The following is a 21,427-nucleotide window of genomic DNA, read 5'->3' as shown; positions in this document are numbered from 1 at the left end:
GGCGGCCGAGTTGCTCTTTACCCGGTTTGCTCGAGACGGGGGAAGCGGCGGGGGCCGCCCGGGGCGGGAGAGGGCGGCGGGGCCGGTGCGGGGCTGCCCGGCGGGCAGTGAGCCCCCCGCTGCCCGGCCCCCGCCTCTGTGTGTGGTTCCCCCCCCCCCCCCCCCCCCCAGGCCGCCTCTGAGAATGGGTGGGAGAAGGGATTTCGGGCTTTTCCCAAGCTGGTTTTTTTTTTATTATTATTTTTCTTTCCTTGGTGCTCCACGGCCACACGCCCCTGATGCAGTGGAGTGGCATGGCCACGCGGGAGCAAGGGGTCCCTCTGATCCCCCTGTGCAGTCCCTGTGCACGGGCAAGACCTCTGGGCCCTTCCCCCGGGCGAACGCTGCACCCCAGTCTCCGAGGGAGCCGCTGAGCAAACAAGATGAACGCGATGCCAGGTTATGGCAGTGGCCTGGGAGAGCCCTGGTGTGGCTCGGAGGTGGCAGCTCCCTGGCCAGGCACGGTCCTGCCACCCGCGTGTCCCCTCCAGACCCGGCAGAGCTCGGGCCTGGGTGCTGCAGGGCCGGCGTGTCCGTGGGGCACCGGCTCCCCCCTCCCTTCGTGTGCGAGGAAAGATCCTCAGCGGGCAGGACACAACAGTGGGGACACCGGGGAGATGACAGGGTGCGCGAGCATGGTGACACTGTCCGTCCGTGGGGAGCCGCTGGAATTCCTCCCTGGAGAGCGACGTTACAGCAGTTTCACCCAGCAGGTTCCGCCGCCCCCCCAAGCCTCCGCAGAGTGCCCAGAGGTACCCCAAGGCTCGGACCTGGCAGGGACACCTCTGGCATCCCCCCTCGCGGAGCAGGGGCACGGCCAGGGCAGGAGGGGGGGCAGGGGAGGGCGGGGGTCCCCGCCGCCCCACTGCCTCCTGCTCCCCCCTACCGCTCGTGTGCGGCAGCAGCAGTTCGGGCACAAACCGCCTCTCCCCGGCTGAGGTGATGCGGGTTTGGAGGCGGGACGCCCCCGCCCCCCCCGCCGGCGCAGGCCTGCCCGCCCCCCCCCCGCCACCCCGCCTGCGCGCCGTGCGGGGCGGCCCTGCGCGGAGCGGGGCGCGGAGGATGGCGCGGGCGGCGGGCGGGCTGCGGCCGGGCCCGGGGCCGGGACTGGGGCTGGTGCTTCGGCTGGGGCTGCTGGGCGGCCTCCTGCTGCGGGGCGGCGGGGCGGCGGCGGGGGGCGGCGGGGGGGCCGAGCCGTGCCAGGCCCCGCGGCAGTGGGAAGGGCGCACCGTGTCCTACGAGCACGGTACGGGCCGCAACACGCGGGCCGCCGTCTCCTACGACGGCCCCAACCAGCGCCTCCGCATCCTGGAGGAGAGGAAGGCCCTCATCCCCTGCAAGAAGTAGGTGTCCGCGGGGGGGGACCCCCCCGGCGGGACCCCGCGGCCGGGCGGGGCGGTGGTGGTCGGCGCAGAGCCCGGAGGCGCCTCCCCGGGGGGGCTGTGGGACGATGGGGAGGCTGGGGGGGGGGTCTCGGCACCCCGCGTTACGGGGAGGGACCTCCCCTGCGGGGGGGGGGGGGGGGAGCGGGAGGCGGGGTGGCCGGCAGCGGCGGAGGCCCTTGGGGGGGGACCGGGGGACGGCGGCGGGAAGGAGGCGACCGTGGAAATCTGTCACCGGCATGGCTTACATCCGTGCTGCCTGTGTACAGATACCCAGAGAGAGGTAAGAGAGAGAGATCGATAGATACAGATGTCGATAGATAGGGATAATCGATTAGATATAGGTTTGATATAGGTACAGATGGTATAGATGATATGTTATAGATGATATAGATACAGATTAGATACAGATTAGATATAGGTATAGATGATATAGATTAGATGTATAGATAAATGTAGATATAGATATAGATTAGATATAGATACAGGTGATATTGATGATATAGATGATATAGATACAGATTATAGATTAGATATAGATATAGCTACAGATTAGATATAGATTAGATATATAGATAGATGTAGATACAGAGATATAGACTAGATATATAGATATATAGATTAGATATAGATATAGATATAGATATAGATATAGATATAGATATAGATAGATATATCTTGAGAGATTTACAGTCAGCAGTGTCAGTTTTTTACCCTTGGAGAGAATTCCTTTCTCCCAACTATTCTTTTCAAATGGAACGGGAACCGACTCCAAAAATACAGCCCAAAATGTGAGGTATAATGGGTATAATGAAGAGATTACACTCAAATGCAGGAATAATGCTGCGGGGTGGGGGTTCTAGCCCAGTAATTTGCTAACAAGTTTGAGTCACGTTTTACAAGCTCTCTGGCCATGCTCAGATTCTGCAAGTGCTAAGGGAGCGCAGGGTGTCAGGATGCATCTGTTACCTGTGGTGCAGTGTACTCTTTCGCATTGCACAGCCCTGGAGGGCCTCCCTGTTCTCAGTTTATACAGTATGTGTCTGTTAAGCCCATAACTGACCCATCAAAATCCCTGCATCATTGTGCATTTCTTGCTTTGCTGAAAAATAAGCATAGAAAAAAACTGACTGAAGAAGGGCCTCTTTCTGTCTCCTCAACCTGCCAAGCTCAGGCCCTGACAGGCTGGGTGGAAGAAGTGACTAGCCCGGGGAGGCCTGCCTGAGTGAGATGTTTCTGGGTACCGAGCATCAGTAACTCACAGACACCACGTCAAGACATACCTGCCAGCGTGAGGGTAGTCAGTCTGTCTGTACCTCCACCTCTCCCACCTAGAAATTGTTCAAGTAATAGTGCATTGGTCCTGGGGATGTATAAGCCAAGGTGAAGACCAGCCTGCAAATGCTGTATCATCGGAACTAAATGGTCTTTGCTATTGAAAGATCAATATTCCTTTTCGCTCCTGGCTTTTTTCCCTGACAATGATCAATGTCTCACCAACATCACAGTCATTGTTTTAATCTTTCCAAAGTGTATGCGCTTCCTCGGTCCTTTCCCTGACAGTCTGAAAACACTCCTAAAACTGTTTTATGAGTATCATTTTCAAGCTTAGCTTTCCCTCATTGTGAGCTTTTTTTCTTCATTACTATTTTCATGTAGGAGCCATATGAGGAATGTTAAAGGCAACATATAGTTAGCTGTTTGTTGGTGGCCTGCTAACATACAACATAGAGTCTGACAATGGCTGTGCTCATTAATTTCTTTCTTCTAGAAGTCCTAGGTTGACCTTCATGTTTGACAAGCATAAAACTGCACCACAAAGTCTGATGCAAGCCATCTCCAGCTTCTAAGTTGTACTGAGCTCATTTCTTGAAGCTTATGTTTATTTTATTTGAAAACTTTATTTTAAGATTGAATAATTATTCTACATTTTCCACTCTGGGCCAGATTTTGGCTTTTGCCAAGATCTGCTCTTTTTACATTTTTCATAAATATTTGCTCTGGACGCAGTTTCGTCTGGGCTGATAGTGCTAGAAAGAGTCAGAGCGCAGACAGGTGCACTTGAAGCATCTCTCTGTTGGTTTTTCCCATATTAGTTTTTTGTTGTAGGCAATCTCCGACCTCAGGGATTCCCTGCTGTTTCCAAGCTGACCGTATTTTTTGCCATCCAAAACTGGAGGGTGGTTTTGTTATGTGCGCAGCTAGTGTCTGCTAAGGGCGTGACCCAGCTTCCATTGAAGTCAACGGAAAGACTCCCATTGATTTCAATATGTGTTGGATCGGATCTGGAGTTGTGATCACAACTTCATTTCACTGTGGACACAGTGAGTCATAAACTGAAGCCTTCAGAAGTTAGAGGCGAGGGGATTTATCCTGCCTTTTGAAAAATAACCTCTCCCCCACTCTGCTTTGACGTTGGCAAGAAAAGGGTAATTACGCCTAGGCAGTGACTACAAAAGCAACAAGAAAAATAGTGCTGTCCTGGTCTCTAAGGAAATTTCAGTCTAAATTCTCATGAATGGACACATTTTGCTCCTATCAGATGTAACTTACATGCAGCAATCAGGGTTGGCCAACAACCAAATTTTTATACAAAGCTTTTTCTGAAGCTTGCGAATGTGGACCTTAATCAGACACAGCCCTGTTTAAGTTAGTTGACTGAGGTTAATCAGGGACACAAAGATCTGTCTGTGTGGAATGGCTTGCAGGCTCAAAACCACAGGAAAACCCAAAACTTTCAGTTTTTATTGTAGATATATGTTTCAAATTCATGTAATTTGCTATGTGGCATTTTCATACCTGCATCAACCCAGTGGTTTAAGTGAACTCCTGAAAAGTAACCATAAGGTAAAGATCCCATAGCTGCTTCATTGACATCAATTCTTTGCCTGCCAGTCATTGCAAGAGCACCCGAGATGCAGTGACTGCGTTGGTAAAGGCTGCCTGCTCCCCATTGGCCAGCTGTAGCATTGTCACTTGCCACCTGGGCACACGCCTCGCTTGCGGTACAACCAAGTGGAGCAGGTTTGTTAAAGCAGTCACTGATTGTTGCTTCAGCCACGTTGCTGTGTGTGTGTTTCTCTGGGTCATACTGTTGACTGCCTACGTTTCGGTTTAGAGCGTAAGAACTACCAATGGTGATCCTAGGCTAAGCTTTTCAGAGGAGAACCTACTCCAGTTGGATTCATTACTAAACTTTCACTTCTTTTATAGCCCCAGAGTTAGCTACACTCTGCATGTTACATTTTCTCCAGTGTGCCTTGCCCCACTGCCTCTTTCCCCTTCAGGATCAAGATTTTGGAGATAGTCAAGGAGGGCAGGGACAGTCTTCTCTTCTGATTTCATGTAGCGCTCAACTGATACCAGGAGAAAAGAAAAGAAAACAGATGTCTTTATTGAGTAGATTGTGCCATTTCCCATTTGGAAGAGGTCATGCCAGTAGGGTTATTATATGATGTGAAAGGAGAGCACTTGGAACGGTTCCCTAGAGCTATTGAGGCAGAGCTGTGTCATGTTACCTATTAAACACAGGATGTGTTTTTTAATCCTTTATTGCCTACTACATGGAGTTACTTCCTTTTGTCCTATCAGTATCTCAGCCCTTCCTTGCTCTTGTTCAACCCACTGTTGGCCACCATCTCAGGACACTTCACAAAATAGGTAACAGTCATCAGCAGGATTTTGCTGTTGGCGCAAAAGTGTTTAATTTTAAGGTAGTATCTACCGGTTCCGATTTGAATATGACATCACTGCAAACCGGTTAGAAATCCTGGTGCTCCAGAGGTCTAAACCAAAAATCCTACTGACTGCATTGTGGCCAGAACTTCATGTGCCCTGCATCACCTTTCTTTTTTTTTGAGAAACAGAGCAAGAACTGTACTGCCTGGCACCGCTGAAGCCACTCAGCAGGCATTAGTGCTCAGTTATGAAGGAAGAAAAGCATGAAGTGGGGAGCAGAGCAGAAATCACGCAGGGGGTGTTTGAGGGCTGGGGTATTACTTATCACACACCGTATTCAGAGTTTCACTGTTATCTTCCATACTATTTTTCACAGAGTGATTTTCAGGGGAGAGCCAGTAACTGTCCTATGAGAAATATGGTGGGGAGAAAAAAATTTCCATGTGGTCAGGAAAGTCAGAAGGAGGAAGAAAATTCATTTCTCTCTTCTATGAGTGTATTTTAACAGTAACCAGTTCCTGAGCTGTTGTACAGTGTGCAGCACATTGGGAAGCCTATGTGTTTGAGACTGCTAGGGTTATTGTCTTAACAACCATCACTGCACAGCAGAAAAACAACCTGATATCATATCAGTGTTTATTTAAAACCAGAACTGCATGTTGGTAATTTTTTTAACTTCAATTGTATTTGCAAAAGACAGGCACAGTTATGGGCAGGATTAACTCCTTCACTTGACAGCAAAAACTGCTGGTACAATAGAGGAGCAAGAAAGCTGCGTTTAGAAAAGTAAGTCTGTTATTCCGTCAGGCTGTTTGCATGCATCTGTCAATCCCTGTCCTTGACTGAAGAGAAGCAGCGTATGGTCAGGTGCAAATATAACGGCATTCATCTGGAGAAGAGGTGATGACTTTTCAAAATAAACAGAGTGTGGGCACGCGTGTCTGACTTAACTACTTCTTAGTCGTTTTAGGATGTGTGATTGTAAAGGAAAAAACAGCGGTGTCTGACCTATTAAAATCATATAATCCATCCGTTCTGTGGTCATTATGGTGACTCAACAGGCTAAGTATTGAGCTGCCCTGAGCGACTGCAAATTTGTTTCCCAGACTTGGTTTTGGGAGTGGTTTCTGCAGCTTAACGTTTAGGGGAATGAACGATGGTCATGGGTAAAATTTTCAGAATTGGCCAAGTTACTGGGAACCCAAGCCCCATTTTTTAAGATTATGTAGAGTGTGCAGACTTCGGAGACCCTTAATTTGCAGTGAAACGTAGAACTGAATTTTCAGCAGTTTCTCTAAATCTAACACGAGTTTTTGGGATCGAAAATGCTTCATAAGCTACTGTGTATATAAGTCACTTTTGAGAATAAGAACTAAAGGAAGGTATTCAAACCTCTTGCATTTACTTTCCTGCCATAGGTGTCAGGTTCTTTCAGGTGTTTGCTGCTGGTAATGACTGTGCATTGGGAAAGGTGGCACTGAAAAGCTGCTCTGGTGGGTGTGGGCTGGCAGTCAGATGCTAGGCAATAGCCTGAAGCATGCAGCAGTTGTTCTAGTGAGAGTTGTGTGCTGTTGGGGTACAGAGGGTTGGCTGTACAAGCCTCAGCTTTTGCGTTTCCGTCATAATTTACGAGTCCGTTTACCGAGTCCCTCAGTGATGCTCCCTGCCAAGGCACCCGGTTCCTTGAGGAGAGCACTATACAAGGAGGGAGCCGTGGCCCACTAGGGCTGTGTGGAGGAGCATCGTGTCTCACCCGGAGTGTTCATTCTGTTAGTTTCTGCCTATGAGAGGCAACAGCCATCTCCCTTTCCAAGTTCTTGATCTTGTTGGAGGTTGGCCAGGCTATACAGTTCAGGGAGGCAGTGAAGCTAATTGCCTTCATTGTTCCAGGTGGTCTGGGTAGGAAGAGATGAAGCCACGGCTCTTGAAAGTCTTCAGCCATCAAGCTGCAGCGGTAACAAGCAAGTGGACTCTATCAGAGGAAGCTGGGAACTGTTGGTTTAGCAATGCTTTTAGTGTCTTGTATTTTATGCTTTTCATAGCTTCCTTGGACAGCAGCATCTTTGTCAGAGTTGTGGAAAAAAAAAAAAGGAAAAAGAAAAGATAACTGAGTATGAATAAAGCAGATCCATTGCTTTGAGATACCATATTCTGTCTAGCGTAGTGTTCTCAAAACCCATTTATGCTGAATACTCTGGAGCCATTTCATACACTACCAAACACTACCAAAACACAGCACCCACCCAAACTGCAAAAAATAAACTGGCTCTTAAGTTTGAAAGAGCAGGATCAACAAAACCCTTCAAAGCTGGAGAGAAAATGTAGATAAGCAGCGTCCAGGGACCCCAAATTGATAATTTGCTGGAGTGCTGTTTGGTGTGCCTAGAGCCCGCTGTCAGACCCTTGATGGGGTCATTACTATCACATCAGTTATAGATATTGTTGACTGGATGTTCTTAAAAAAATATTCTCATCAAGAAGTTTTGTTTTTCTAAAAAACATTGTTAAATGATAGCTACTGGCACCATATTGCTGTTGATGCTAGTGGATGTTGGCTTAAGCCTTTTATCCATCTGAACCCTTTAAAGTTAGGGGAATACTTCCACCCTTGTATAATATCTTGTCTATTTGAACTCCTGGGAATAGTGTGTGTTTGCATTGAAGCTTATGACTCATTTTGTACTGTTGGACATTACCATAAAAACTTAAAGCAAAACCCGACCTGCACCGAAGGTATAATATGCCTACATGTCTGTAACTCAGATCAGAGGACCAGTGTTTTCACAAGATAAATCCCTGTCTTTTTTATTCAGGGATTTTTTTACTCTTTCCTTTTTTTTTTTTTTTTTTTTTTGGTAGAGACTTAGCGTAGAGATGAATAGAGAGAGAGATTCAAGTTCATAATTTGTTCTGTGCTCGCAGACAGCACACAGACAGTTGATGGTGACGTGACTCCACAGCTAAACACACACGATGAAAGAGATCTTTATATTCATGATCTTAATTTGGGCTCCGTTCAGCTTGAACCCTGATGTAATTCAGATGGCACAACTGGCAACATCACACCTATTCTCACAGGACCAAATGCCATTTGTCTGAAAAAGTATCTCCTCTGAAGGTTAAATCATACTCTTCTAATTTAGGGCTGATCTTGCACTGCTGTGAGCTGAGGAAAAACCTGACTGTACATTGCTTTCAGAGAAATCTGAGGGATAAAAGCATCCAAAGGACACTTTACCAGTTGATGCATTAGTCCTTCAATTGTAATCTGTTTAAATTAAGAATCCAGGTCTCCTTACTGTAAAAGGGCCAGGAATTTAAAACAGTTTTAGGTATTCAAGACAGCATTTACTGACATGCCTTCAGAAATCTGTCCGTTCGTGCGAATCTTTCCTATCTGTAGGCTCTCCATATCTTCCCATTCCAGTTTGGTCCCCTGCAATTACAGTGCATGACACGATGGGGTGGTTCAGGGCACAATCTCTTCCCAATGATGTCTATCCACCAGTTTCCTGTGGTGGCTGTAGCTGCCCTGGGCTGAGCGGTGGGTGTGTGCCAGGGCTCCCTTCGTTGCAGGGTGAGGGAATATGCTCCAGTATTGTCCCAGCAGCTGGGGAGCGGCTGTGGCATGTTCCCAGGAGCAGGATTTAGGAGGTACTACTGCACCCTGGAATTTGGAGAGAGCTAAGAGCAGGGGACACGCTGAATTGTTCAGTCCCATGGTTTATCTTCTGTGTGCAGTTGAACTGCATTTCCCTTGATATGCCAGAAAGAGAAGGGTTTTGAATATGATGGCTGCATATGTTAGACTTGAGAGCATACTGAAAAACTGAATAGTCTGGGTTAACAAGCAAAAGATTTTTCCCTTTTTGCTTACTTTTGTAACTCAGGGCTGCAAACCTAGTGAAATCGATGAGAATTTTGCCTTTGGCACAAGGTTCTCATCCCAGGGCTTTATGCTAGATGCACGTTTGTAACATATGTGGGAGGTATGGACAAGAAATACATTTCTCTGTTTCCAATTCAAACCCGGCCTCAATTCCTGAGGTTGGTCCACACTGCCAAAACTGAAACCATCATTCAGCCTCTAGCCTTACTGATGACAGCAATAGTATAACTGTGGTGGACAACTTTTAGTATTGTGTCATCTGAGTGGAATTGGAAGATGTAGTGATAAAACCTGTGCCTCTGAATCTGGTCCACACCCTGCCTCTGCCAGCACTTCCAAGGATGAATTTTGGTAGGGCATTGCCAGTTAGGGAAGAGGAAGTATTCAGGGAAGGAGGCAGAATGTTTTAATTATAAGAACAGAAGACTTTTTTTTTTTAACCTTCCCTGCATTTCATTTTGCAATCTGTTCACTAATGTACTTAATTTTCATGCTACTGCTGTTCATTTGTTAGTACCACTATTGATTTATTCATATGACAAGAGAATTTATGTATGTAAGTTTCAAGTTTATTATGTTGAAGTTCAGAGGATGCTCTTCTTGTGCTTTTTCCTGTCAGAGGTCATCCTGCTCTGAAAGTTTTCTTCTCCAGCTAGAGAACTGATTTGTTTTGCATATCAACAGGCTTGTCCATTTATTAACTACGTGGGACAGGTTTTCAACTGGATGACATTTTCATAGACAAGTGAAGTCAGTGAAATGGTACTAATTTATGCCTTTGTCTGTATGCCAGAATTTAAAGAAAGGTAGGGTTCAAATATCCTTTTGTCCTCTCCATTTTGCTATGAACTGATGACTAAACCTGACATGATTAGATGTTTCAATCCAGGAACGGACAGTGGAATAGCAAATGTTACTGAGTTATTCAGAGAAAGCATAAATACATTTCTCTGTCACGTAACATGGGAGAAGGTTAAATTTAAAGGAACTTTGGGAAAGAAGAATGCTTGCCACAGTGGCCAGGTGTCATGAAGAGGTAGGAGTAGCAATAAGAGGCATGTAAATAAATGTGTAAGATTAGAAAAAGATGCAGTCTTAGAAATGGACTGATGACAATTCAGGGATGAACATAGAAAATAGGACAGGGTTTTCTTCTCAGGACAGGATTTAGGCATCAAATCTATGCAAAGACTGGAGGAAAGGGTCTTTTCCCATGCCTGTCACACTAGGGCTGCTTTCTAGAGGAACAGACTTGTGGCTATCTGGCCAGTGACTTCTGGGCTGTGGATCGTGGATCTGTGCAGCTGCAGCAGCAGCAATCCAACTCCTGACCCTCATGTTGGCCAACTTCATCCCTGTCTTGAGACAACCTTCAGCTTGGCCTTCCCTGTAGATTTGCAAGGAATTGCATGCTCAGCAACTTGCCAAGTTCTCTCTCTCAAAGTATTTTTACCTGTTGCTCTTCTTAACTCAAAAAGGAAATTATTTTCTCTGCCAAAGTGTTTTTAAGGCATGGTATAGTGTCTGGCATGCTGGGGAGGGGGGATGTCTGGGTGAAGCGGGGCCACCTTGTGCAATGTTTTGGCTCTTCTAGAATAAGGAGCATTGTGCCTGGCATGGCATTGCATAACCTGAAGGTACCACTGGCCAGTGAAACTTCTTCTCATCTCTGCCAAGCAGACCTGTTTCTTTCACTTGTTTTTGTTTACTGCCTCACTTTTATGGCCCTGGGGAGATGCATGTATGTTGACAAGAGATCTTAGATTCCACAGGGAAACTGTGTGTCCTCCCGAGGCTCTGGAGGATGGCTTTTTGCCAATATCATGGTCACTCTGATACCTGAGAGTCACAGGTCAAGGACAGGGTTTTCTGCCAAGTGTTTGTTCCCATGCATGAAAGTGCAGAAGGCTCAACATGTGAGACAATCCTTGTTTTCAGGAGTGTATTAATTTCTGGAGTTGGTACCTTTTATACTTTCATACCCAGGAGTAAATTAGGGGTTGCCAGCAGCAGCATAACTGTCCTTGTCCAGAACCTAATTTATGACAAGTGGTAGTAAAAAAGAAAGAATCACTTGTTTTCATCTGAACTTGTACTTTTTTCATCTTTTCTAAATATAGATCCTTGACAAACATTTATTTGAGAATCAGTTTAATCATTCTTTTGAAGGTTATGTGCACACATTTGGCTTTATGTCCCATTTGATTATTGAAAGATGCTTCCCCTGTACCACAAAAAGTGAATTAAGAGTAATTTTTGCAATTCTTGCTTTTGCTCTGAGAATTTTGTTAGCAACATTCCTACAGTCAGTAGGGCTGTTCCCATAACTTAAAAATGACCATATTTTTGCTTTTTCAAATTTTGTTTTCAGATTTTCATGATTTTCAGAATTTCTGGCATCAGAACGTGAATTTGGCAGGCACTTTCTTCTTGTACAGTGCTCACACTGTAGTTACTACAATTTTTCAGTCTTTGGCTACTAAGATTTCATATGTCTCAGGAGCTACTTAGCTATTCATTCCATGAAAGCCTATTTTATCCCTTTCATTCCTTTTGAAATTTACCCTTTCATTCTGGCATCATCCAGACTATGTTTTGTGGGCCAAATCCAGCCCAGAGGGAACTTCAGCCTTCTGCCTTTCCCCTCTGAATAGCTCCTTGTTGCTCTAATAATTGTCTGGCACTTGGATCTCCTGTGTTGCTGTCCCTGTGTCCCATGTCAGAGGAGGAGAAGGGACTGGATGCATAGCTTGAAAATTACCCCAGCCAATCACCCCTGTGGATGAGGGTCAGGGGTATGCACTGCCATATTGGAAGAGTAATGGAAAAGTCACCAGTAATATGTGCAGATGCCACACCGAATGTGTATAGCTTCTTTCTTTTGCGTTTAAAACAATGCAGGGTTGAGTGATCTTAGAACATCATTAATTTCTTGTCTGACCAAAAAAACCTGTAAGATATTGGCGGTTAAGAATATTTGGATTATCAGATATAATTGATAGATACCAAATTATTCTTAATCTGGAGCTCTGTCTGCATTTTTTTGTAGATCTTTTAAAAGAACATGTTTCAAAACTTGATAGAAATACGAGTAGAACCGTGTAACTGTCTGATTCAACCTAAATGTCCCCAAAGAGCCATCTAAAAGCTACAAGTATAAAAGGACATGAGGTTTCTAGAATTCTGGAAGAGTAGTAAAAATCTCAATTGCTGCCTTCTTTTGGACCTTAGAAGGCTGAAACTCTTTTGCTGTAGCTGCTCCCTAAATTATAAACAAAAGCCATCTCTTCATTGCAGTTGAAATTGTCTTTTAATATGAAATATCCAGCAAGTGGCTTATCCTTAAGTTCATTAAACTCATTTGCCCTTCTCAAATGGAAGGTAATATTGCATACTTACTGGATATCTTATTTCTACATGTATTATTATTTATCTTGAGGACAGTTCATAATGAAATGTGATATTGTGACTGATAGCAAAACAATGCAGAAGACCAAAATTACCACATGTATTGCAACATCCCATATTAAGATTACTTATGATGAACCTTGTTCCTTTACTCCATTTAAAAAAATAATATTGTAAGAACGCCGTGCATATTTACCTTTTGGTCAGTTGAATAGTTCACAAGTAATTCATTCCAAAAATGGCTTCACTGACCCTTGTTGATTGACTGCTTGTGCAGTAATGTGCTCTTCAGAATCTGCTCCTTTATAGCTATTGCCAAATATTATTTCATATTTTTGAGTGTATGTTCAAAACACACTGTCAACTGCTTCACTGGAGTTAGTAGTAAAGCAAAAAAAGTTTTATGACATCTGTAACTAATATTCCAGGTTGTCTGTTGGGAACAAACTCTTTTCTAATAGATTTTTTTTTTTTAAGAACTAGCTTACTTTTTCTTAAGACTTTGATGTGGTGAGAAAAAAAAGCCCCCCAAAACACCTCCACAGAATGGTACCACTTGCCAGCAGGATAAAGAACAAAAACCTCTGCCTTTGTTCTGCTCTGTTCTTATTCTGAGCTTGGGACCAGTTGCAGAAAAAAAAAAATGGCAAATGTGAAGTATTCTGTATCAGCATAAGATAGTAATGAAGAAAGCCACTTACAAGACTTTCCACCGAGGTTTCAGTCTCCGATGTTGCCCATCTGTTTCTCTGTCAGTTCTGGTACATTCACACTTAGGAAGCCTTATCTGCTGTCCTCCTGTCAGTTCTTTGTGGGAGTTCACAGCCAGGTTGCTGCTTCATCTGAAAATCAGATGACTCAACAGATAAGAGGGTTCCTAAAAATGTGGTGTGCTTGGCATTTGCCATTTACTTTGGTGAAACCCTACACAGGAAGGCTGGTGTGAGACCTGTATAGCGACCAGCTGGGAATTTCTCCTTAAGTAGTCTGCATGGAAACCTGTTGTTTGTATGGATACCTGTTTCAGAAATTAATGTTTCTGAGGTGGAATGGCCAGATTTTCCCCAAAGTTTTCCAAGGGCAGTTTTGTGCATGGCAGTGCTAAAGGCTTTTAAACACTCATATGGAACACAGAGTCGATGCGGTGAACACAGCAAAGAAAGATCTAATTTTTCATTCTTCCAGTATCTCCTAATACCATTTGCAACTGTGGTTTTATCATATTCAGATACTTTTCTTGCCAGGAAACTTATGATTCTGCCATACTATTAGGCAGCCAGCATTGGAAAGTTTGCTCATGCTATGCAGTTATGGTAATTCTCAGAGGATGTTTATTATTTGGAAAGCAGAGTTCCATACAGGATGAGGAATTCTTACTACAATTAGTTCCCAAATTAATGTATCACTATTTAATTAGATCCAGATTTGTTGGCCTACATCTTCTCTACAGAAATAAATTTCTTTTTTCTTATCTGTGATGGCATCTGGGGACTTGGACGCCTCCTTGTATCAGTTTAAATACCTGTCCACAAAGACATACATGGATTTGCAAAGTCAGACTGGTTTGTTACCTTACCTGTCCCAGAAGAGAATGAAAGGGACAAATTTGGATAATGTGCTTGATAAAGTGTAAAGGTGTGGCGTCTCCTGTACTTTTTTATAGAAGGGGAAAAAGAATTAGGGAGAATAGAAGGAGACTACAGGTGTGAGAGTGGAGACACACCTTGCATTTTGTTTATCCCCGTTGTTATTGAAGAGTGAAAATGTAAGAGACCATCTAACTGCCTCAACATGGCAGACGATGAAAAACTTGCTATTTTTTTAACTTATCTTTGGGTCTGCCTGTCTCCAAAGCCAAATGCAAGCATGTAGATATTGATTCTAGATACATTTATATGTATTCATTGTTTATTGACATACTTATCTTAATTTTTGATTAGTTACATTGCCTGTAAGAGTAGGTGATTTCACAACATATATACTCATAGGCAGGTTATTTTGAGTTCCTGAATCCTTAATGTAAGTAATCTAGTCTTCTGAAGTAGAAGACAGTTGGCCATCAGAGATGGCAGCAGAATTGGATATAATTCAGATACAGTCGGGGTACCCAGTCTGTCACATTGGTTGTGCTAATACAGGTGCTATTCAAGTCAGGTCAAAGCTGCTAATCAAGCCAGGTCAAAGTCATGTACAGTCTGGCACAGAGGCAAGTGCTGCCATTTGAGGCACTGCCAAATGTAGGTACCACAACTGCTTAGTTGGAGCCTGGTGAAGGGATCCATGGTGGGTCAAGTGGGATCTCCTCTCTTTACTGTGTTTTGGAAGTCTAACACACATCTGAAACACAGTTTGGTTCTCTGGAGTTCCTTCCTCTGAAAGAATGGAAAAATTCACTTACAAAGCTTGTATTATGTCTCTGCTGGATATGTATTATAACTGAGATGCTTATATACTGTAGCAATAGTAACTATAAACATTGTTCAATGTGTTCACTGTCCTTTGGATTATTTTTTTTAACCATGGAAGCGTTCTTGCATTGTCCTCCATGCTGGGCTAATGAATTATCTGCTGTTTGCAACTGCTGTCCCCATTTATAATCAGTCTGCTCTTGGTAATTCATTCCCCCCAACATTTGAATGCAGTTTCAGGCTGTAAAAATCCATAGATAATTTTTGTATTTTTTAAAACATCGCTTAAAATATGGAAAGAGGGAGAACATCTCGTCATTACAATATGATGTTTGCTAGGAAATTAGTATAGTGTATGAAAAAGCATCAAATATAAAGACAAAAATCTGCTTAAATCATTAGCCTGAACTGTTTATACTGAAGCAGTGTATGTAGAAATTAAGCTTTGTTAGAGCTGTTCATAGCAGCCTCCAGCTACAATGCCCTTGAGATACACCTCTTGTATAGAGGGTGGGGGGAGACAGTGACAACATGGGGCTTGGTTGGCGCAGAAAGCTTTTTTCATCCTCTGTTCCTCTGGTTGCTTCATCGGCAAGCACCCTGATCCTGATGAGAGTGGCTGGCTCTGCTGGGAAGGGCTGACTGTGCCGCTGGGAACACTGTCGGGAAGGGGACCCACAGTGGCAGAGCAGCACGTCTCTGGCCAGAGAGCCTCCTGCCCAAAGCATGGCAGCACTAATAACTGGTTTCCCGGAGGAGGTGGACCATATTGTCACAACCAGAGTGTTATAAAATAACCTTTGCTTGCTGCCCTGTAGAGCTTTGAGGATAGGGAGGATTTCCAGGGTGAGAAAAGCAATGTATCACACAGGTCGCCTCATAGGACTTGCTCAAGGCTTTGAGCATGCCTCCACCCAGATGCTTCTTGTAAGAAGAAGTGAGCAGCAACCAAATCACCATCCTGGCCAGAATGAGTTTCCTCTACGATTTTTGTGCCTCACCAGTTCCCTCCCTCGGAAATCGCTTTCCTGTTCCCTGAATGAGTCCAACTACAGGGTTAATGCAGTACAGAGAACCTGGGAGAGCAAGTTCCCCAAGAGGTGCAGCAGACAGAAAACAAATGGATAAATGAAAATGCTGCAAAGATTTCTCATAAGTGAATCCACTTTTCTGAGTTCCCATACTCTTAGAGATGTATGATTTTTGTCAGGTTAGCTGTGCAAATGACTACAGGGGTTTTTTTGACAAAAAGATGTTTCAAATAATTTAAGTGTTTGTAGTTAAGGATGTAAAGGTACTAATTACTTTGACTAAAAACGAGGCCCAGAACACTGTAAAGAAGGAAACGAGAAATATCACGAAAGCCAGAATATTCAAAAGTCAGCTTAAACTTGTGGAAATACATTTTGGGGAGTTGAGAGTGCATAAAACATGTTATGTTTGCCTTCCAGCATCTCCTTGGATTGCCCATTAGGGAGAAGTTGATAGCTGTGCTAGGTTTTAAACATTTTTCAGCTTCTTGTTTTCTTCTAAATGAAATGGCTAATAAACACCTGATATAACATCTGTAAAAATCAGTTAAACTTTTCTGGCTGATTTTACAGGGCTTCGGGTCAGGTTAATGTATCATTTTGGAGAAGGAGTTATACAGCCAGATTTCTCTCTAATTACATAGCTGGTAGATGGAAATTCTAAACAGCGGCAGTTACATGAGGATCTGCTGTTACGCTGTGGAAAGAACAATTGTCTCTTGACAGCCAGGGGAAACATGAGAGGGAAAATCTACTGGGCAGAAAAGTGATTTCTACTGATGCACTTCTCTGGGGAGGGAATGCAGGGGGTTTTATGGAGCCTTTGAATAGAAAAAAGTGTCTGGTAATATTGGGCACCTCAATTTTGCAGTGATTACACTGACACGCTGAATTTTAGAAAATACTGAATACCGTCCTTCTGAAAATTTGTCCTTTTCAATTATCTTCATGTTGAACATCCAAAATAGGAAGCTGTTCAAAATCACTGGTCAGTTTTGAAATTCTTGCCCATTAAATGTATAAAATTAGGAACAGCAAAAAACTGCAACATGTAAATATGAGACACACTGTAATTTTTAAATAAAGTCATTTGTACTTTAAAAACAAGAGTTATTTTCATATTGGTTATGGCTATAAGAATTGTAAGGGAAAATAATTTTGGCATGCACAAAAGTTATGAATTCATATTAATTAAGGAAAGCTCAAAGAAAACTGTGGCTCCCTGGCAGTGAATGTATGACAGTGGGCTCTCTGTCAGGAAAACACCCCAAAATTAGGTAGGCATACCTGTTTGCTAAAGACTTCGGTTTGTATTTGTGTCAGATGCTAAATGGTAAAGCTATTTCTGTCATGTTTTAAGCAGCATGGGTAGTCTAAACATGTTCAATACGTCTAGTGACCTTTTCCTGAGTAATGGAAAACTTTCAGCTGTGCCAGTGCAGTATATTTATACCAATATTATTTACAGGTCTTGCCCTCCTTGCTACTTCTTCTTAGAACTGTCCTTGAATGAAAAATAAATGTGTCAGGTTTTTAATACAATTAAAGTGGCTATAAACATTCTTAAAAATAGAAATGTATTCTTAGCCATGTGTACTTTAGCTGATTTCTGTGTCTTCAACAACTGTTGTTTCTGTGATAGACTAACAGATAATCTGTGAAGTGGTTCTGTATCAAATACACTGCTGTGTACCCTAAAGCAAGTATGCAATAATTTGAAGAGAAAGGTTTTGAAATTCATATTCATCTATTAATTATTTATGTATTTGCAGTCCAGCTGATTTTTAAGAACATACTGAGGTCTGCCAGTTTCTCATGATGGATCACGGATATTGCTTACGGAGAATCCCTACGAACAGTATATGTGTGGTGACTGCTGAAAGTCCCCCACAAAAGGCAGAGAAGTTGTGGGTTACTGCAGAGTTGTAATATCAAAAAGCACAATAACTCAGTAGAGGACCTAAAAAACCAGTTTTGTGAAGAGCAATTTTAACAGATAGTTTTACCTTTTAATTATTCTCTTTGAATGCTGAGCATGTATCATTTAAATCCTGTCTGTCTCCCCAGTCCTGGTTATATCCCAGCTGTTTATCTGCTCCCTTAAGTATGGCATCCAAACCCGGGAACAACATTACCACTCTGACCTCATCAGGGCTAAGCAGAACAGCATAAATGACCTCCCTATTTGACCCAGAACTGTAACGTTGCCTTTCTAAATCATTACTGTATACTGTACAACATCTCAATGGGTATGTGTTCAAAATCCCATTTGCTTTATAACCATGGAACAATTAATGTCTGTCCCTAATGATATGTTTTCTCTCACACAGACATTCTCTTCTTTCATGTAATTCTTTTATTTTGTACACCTTCAGTCAGCTCCACCTGGACTTTTAACACACCAATGCTTTGTATTTGAATCCAGTCACTAATTTATGCACTCAGCAAACAATATTACTTTTGATTGATAGCTGCTGAAGGAAGAAGAAAAAGACCTTCACAAAGACTTCTGGATGAAATGAAGTTATTTTTACATTGGAGGTGGGGATGGAGAATGAAGTGCAGTGCCAGGACTTCAGGTTGCATTTATTTCCAGTGAAGTGAATCTCCATCTTTCACAGAGTTTGTTTAAAAATAAGCTATACTCAGATCTTTGGATAAAGACGTTAGAAAGTTAAAGTGTACTTAGCTTTCAAACTGTGTTGTCTGATTATCCTAGCTGGCCTGACTTCCAACCTCCCTTGAAAACAGACCTAGTATTTTTTATTTTTTACATTGGACAGATATCTGAAAGACCTGAATCATCCCTCTTAAGGACATCATTGCAAATGGAAGGTGGAAATCATTACATCTTGGGGCACTAATCTGGTACAAGCATATACCCTCACAAATTTTTCCAGGGAATATTCCATCGTGAGAGAAGAGTATGCTCTATCAGAATAGGGACCTACTCCCCATCTGTTCCAAAGGGCAATCTGTTCCTCAGTCTTCTTTGTGATTACTTTTTATACAGGAATGCATACTGAAAAGCAACTACCTGTCCAACTATATGTGTGATGGGATTTACAATCTCAATGAAAAGCAATACAGGTCTCCTGAATATCATGTAGTCTCTGTTCATGGTATCAGAAGAGCCTTCTGTGCTTATGCACAGAAGTTAAGATGTGTAAGAAGCTACAGTGCCCAGTCCTAGCTGAAAAATTGGTGTTTATTTTTTATTATTCTTTTATTCCAAAGTAAGCATCTGGAAAAGGGACATTGCTTAAGTTTAGTTATTTGCTATGCCATTCTGATGTGTAAAATAGGTATTATTGTATTGGGGCAGAGCTAAGATCCAATTCAATATCCTGTCTCTGAGCCTGATTCAAAGAAAGGTGTGAAAACTCCAAATAAATCTGACAATTAGAATCATAGAATCATAAAATCATGTAGGTTGAAAAAGACCTGTAAGACCATCAAGTCCAACTGTTAACCTAGCACCACCAAGCCCACCACTAAACCATGTCCCTAAGCACCACATCTACATGTCTTTTAAATACCTCCAGGGATGGTGACTTCACCACTTGCCTGTTCCAGTGCTTGACAACCCTTTCTGTGAAGGAATTTTTCCTACTATCCAATGTAAACTTCCCCTGGCACAACTTGAGGCCATTTCCTCTTGTCCTATCACTTGTTACTTGGAAGAAGAGACTGACACCTGCCTCACTACAGCCTCCTCTCAGGTAGTTGCAGAGAGTGATAAGGTCTCCCCTCAGCCTCCTTCTCTCCAGGCTAAACAACCCCAGTTCCCTCAGCTGCTTCTCGAAGGACTGTTCTCTAGGCTCTTCACGAGCTTCATTGCTCTTCTCTGGACACACTCCAGCACCTCAGTTTCTTTCTTGTAGTGAGGGGCCCAAAACTGAACACAGTATTCAAGGTGTGGTCCCACCAGTGCTGAGTACAGGGGAACAATCACTTCCCTAGTCCTGCTGGCCACACTATTTCTGATACAAGCCAGGACGCTATTGGCCTTCTTGGCCACGTGGGCACACTGCTGGCTCATATTCAGCCGGCTGTCGACCAACACCCCCAGGTCCTTTTTCACCAAGCAGCTTTCTAGACACTCTGCCCCAAGCCTGTAGTGTTGCGTGGAGTTGTTGTGACCCAGGTGCAGGACCCAGCACTCAGCCTTGTTGAATCTCATACAGTTGGCCTTGTCCCATCGCTCCAGCCTGTCCAGATCTCTCTGCAGAGCCTCTCTACCCTCGAGGCGATCAACACTCCCACCCAACTTGGTGTTGTCTGCAAACTTACTGAGGGTGCACTCGATCCCCTCATCCAGATCACTGATAAAGATATTAAACCAAACTGGCCCCAACACTGAGCCCTGGGGAACACTGCTTGTGACCAGCACCAACTGGATTTAACTCCATTCACAAGTCTTTGGGCCCCACTTGCCAGCTCCAGCCAGTTTTTTACCCAGCTAAGAGTGCACCCATCCAAGACATGAGAAGCCAGTTTTTCTAGGAGAATGCTGTGGGAAATGGTGTCAAAGGCTTACGAGACTCCAGATAGGCAACATCCTCATCCACTAAGCAGGTCACATTGTCACAGAAGGATATAGGTTAGTCAAGCAACCTGCCTTTCATAAACCCATGCTGACTGGGCCTGATCACCTGGTTGTCCTGTACATGCTGCATGATGGCACTCAAGATGATCTGCTCCATAACCTCCCCTGGCACCGAGATCAGACTGCTGGTAAATGATTGAACGTGGCTTGGTGAGCATTTCTGCCAGCTCCCTCAGTACTCTTGGTTGAATCCCATCCGGCCCCATAGACTTGTGTGTGTCTAAGTGGTGTAGCAGGTTGCTAGCCATTTCCCCTTGGATCATGGGGGGCTTCATCCTGCTCCCCATCCCTGTCTTCCAGCTCAGGGGGCTGGGTACCTGGAGGACAACTGTCTTACTATTAAAGACTGAGGTAAAGAAGGCATTAAGCACCTCAGCCTTTTCCTCATCCTTTGTCACTATGTTTCCTCCTGCATCCAGTAAAGGATGGATATTCTCCTTAACCCTTCTTTTGTTGCTAATGTATTTATAGAAACATTTTTTTATTGTCTTCTACAGCAGTAACCAAATTAAATTCTAGTTGGGCTTTGGCCCTTCTAATTTTCTCCCTGCATAACCTCATGACATCTTTGTAGTCCTCTTGAGCAGCCTTCCCTTCTTCCAAACGCCATAAAATCTTTTTTATCCTGAGTTCCAGCCAAAGCTCTCTGTTCAGCCAGGCCGTTCTTCTCTGCCAGCTCGCCTTTTGGCACATGGGGACAGCCTGCTCCTGAGCCTTTAAGATTTCCTTCTTGAAGAATGTCCAGCCTTCCTGGACTCTTTTGCCCTTCAGGACTGCCTCCCAAGGGATTCTGTCTACCAGGCTCCTAAACAGGCCAAAGTCTGCCCTCTGGAAGTCCAAGGTGGCAATTCTGCTAACCTCCCTCCTTCTCCAAGAATCGAAAACTCCCATTTTGTGATCACGGTGCCCAAGGTGACCTGCAGCTATCACATCACCCACAAGTCATTCTCTGTTCATGAACAACAGGTCCAGAGGGGTGCCTT

General features: G+C 43.9%; 1 protein-coding gene across 1 annotated transcript in view; it reads left to right on the top strand.

Moving 5' to 3' along the window:
* Positions 1–1,094: 1,094 nt before the first annotated feature.
* EPDR1 (ependymin related 1) overlaps positions 1,095–21,427 on the top strand; it is a 35,665-nt gene continuing 15,332 nt past the window's right edge. Inside the window, exon 1 of the mRNA XM_074858401.1 lies at positions 1,095–1,382. Within this exon, the coding sequence (XP_074714502.1) occupies positions 1,102–1,382 (281 nt within the window). The 5' untranslated portion in view covers positions 1,095–1,101. The remainder of the gene's footprint in view (positions 1,383–21,427) is intronic.

The sequence above is a fragment of the Strix uralensis genome, chromosome 1, assembly GCF_047716275.1.
Source record: "Strix uralensis isolate ZFMK-TIS-50842 chromosome 1, bStrUra1, whole genome shotgun sequence".
NCBI classification, from domain to species: Eukaryota; Metazoa; Chordata; class Aves; order Strigiformes; family Strigidae; genus Strix; species Strix uralensis.
The sequence above is the reverse complement of the archived record's forward strand: the minus strand, read 5'-3'. Positions and strand labels throughout refer to the sequence as shown.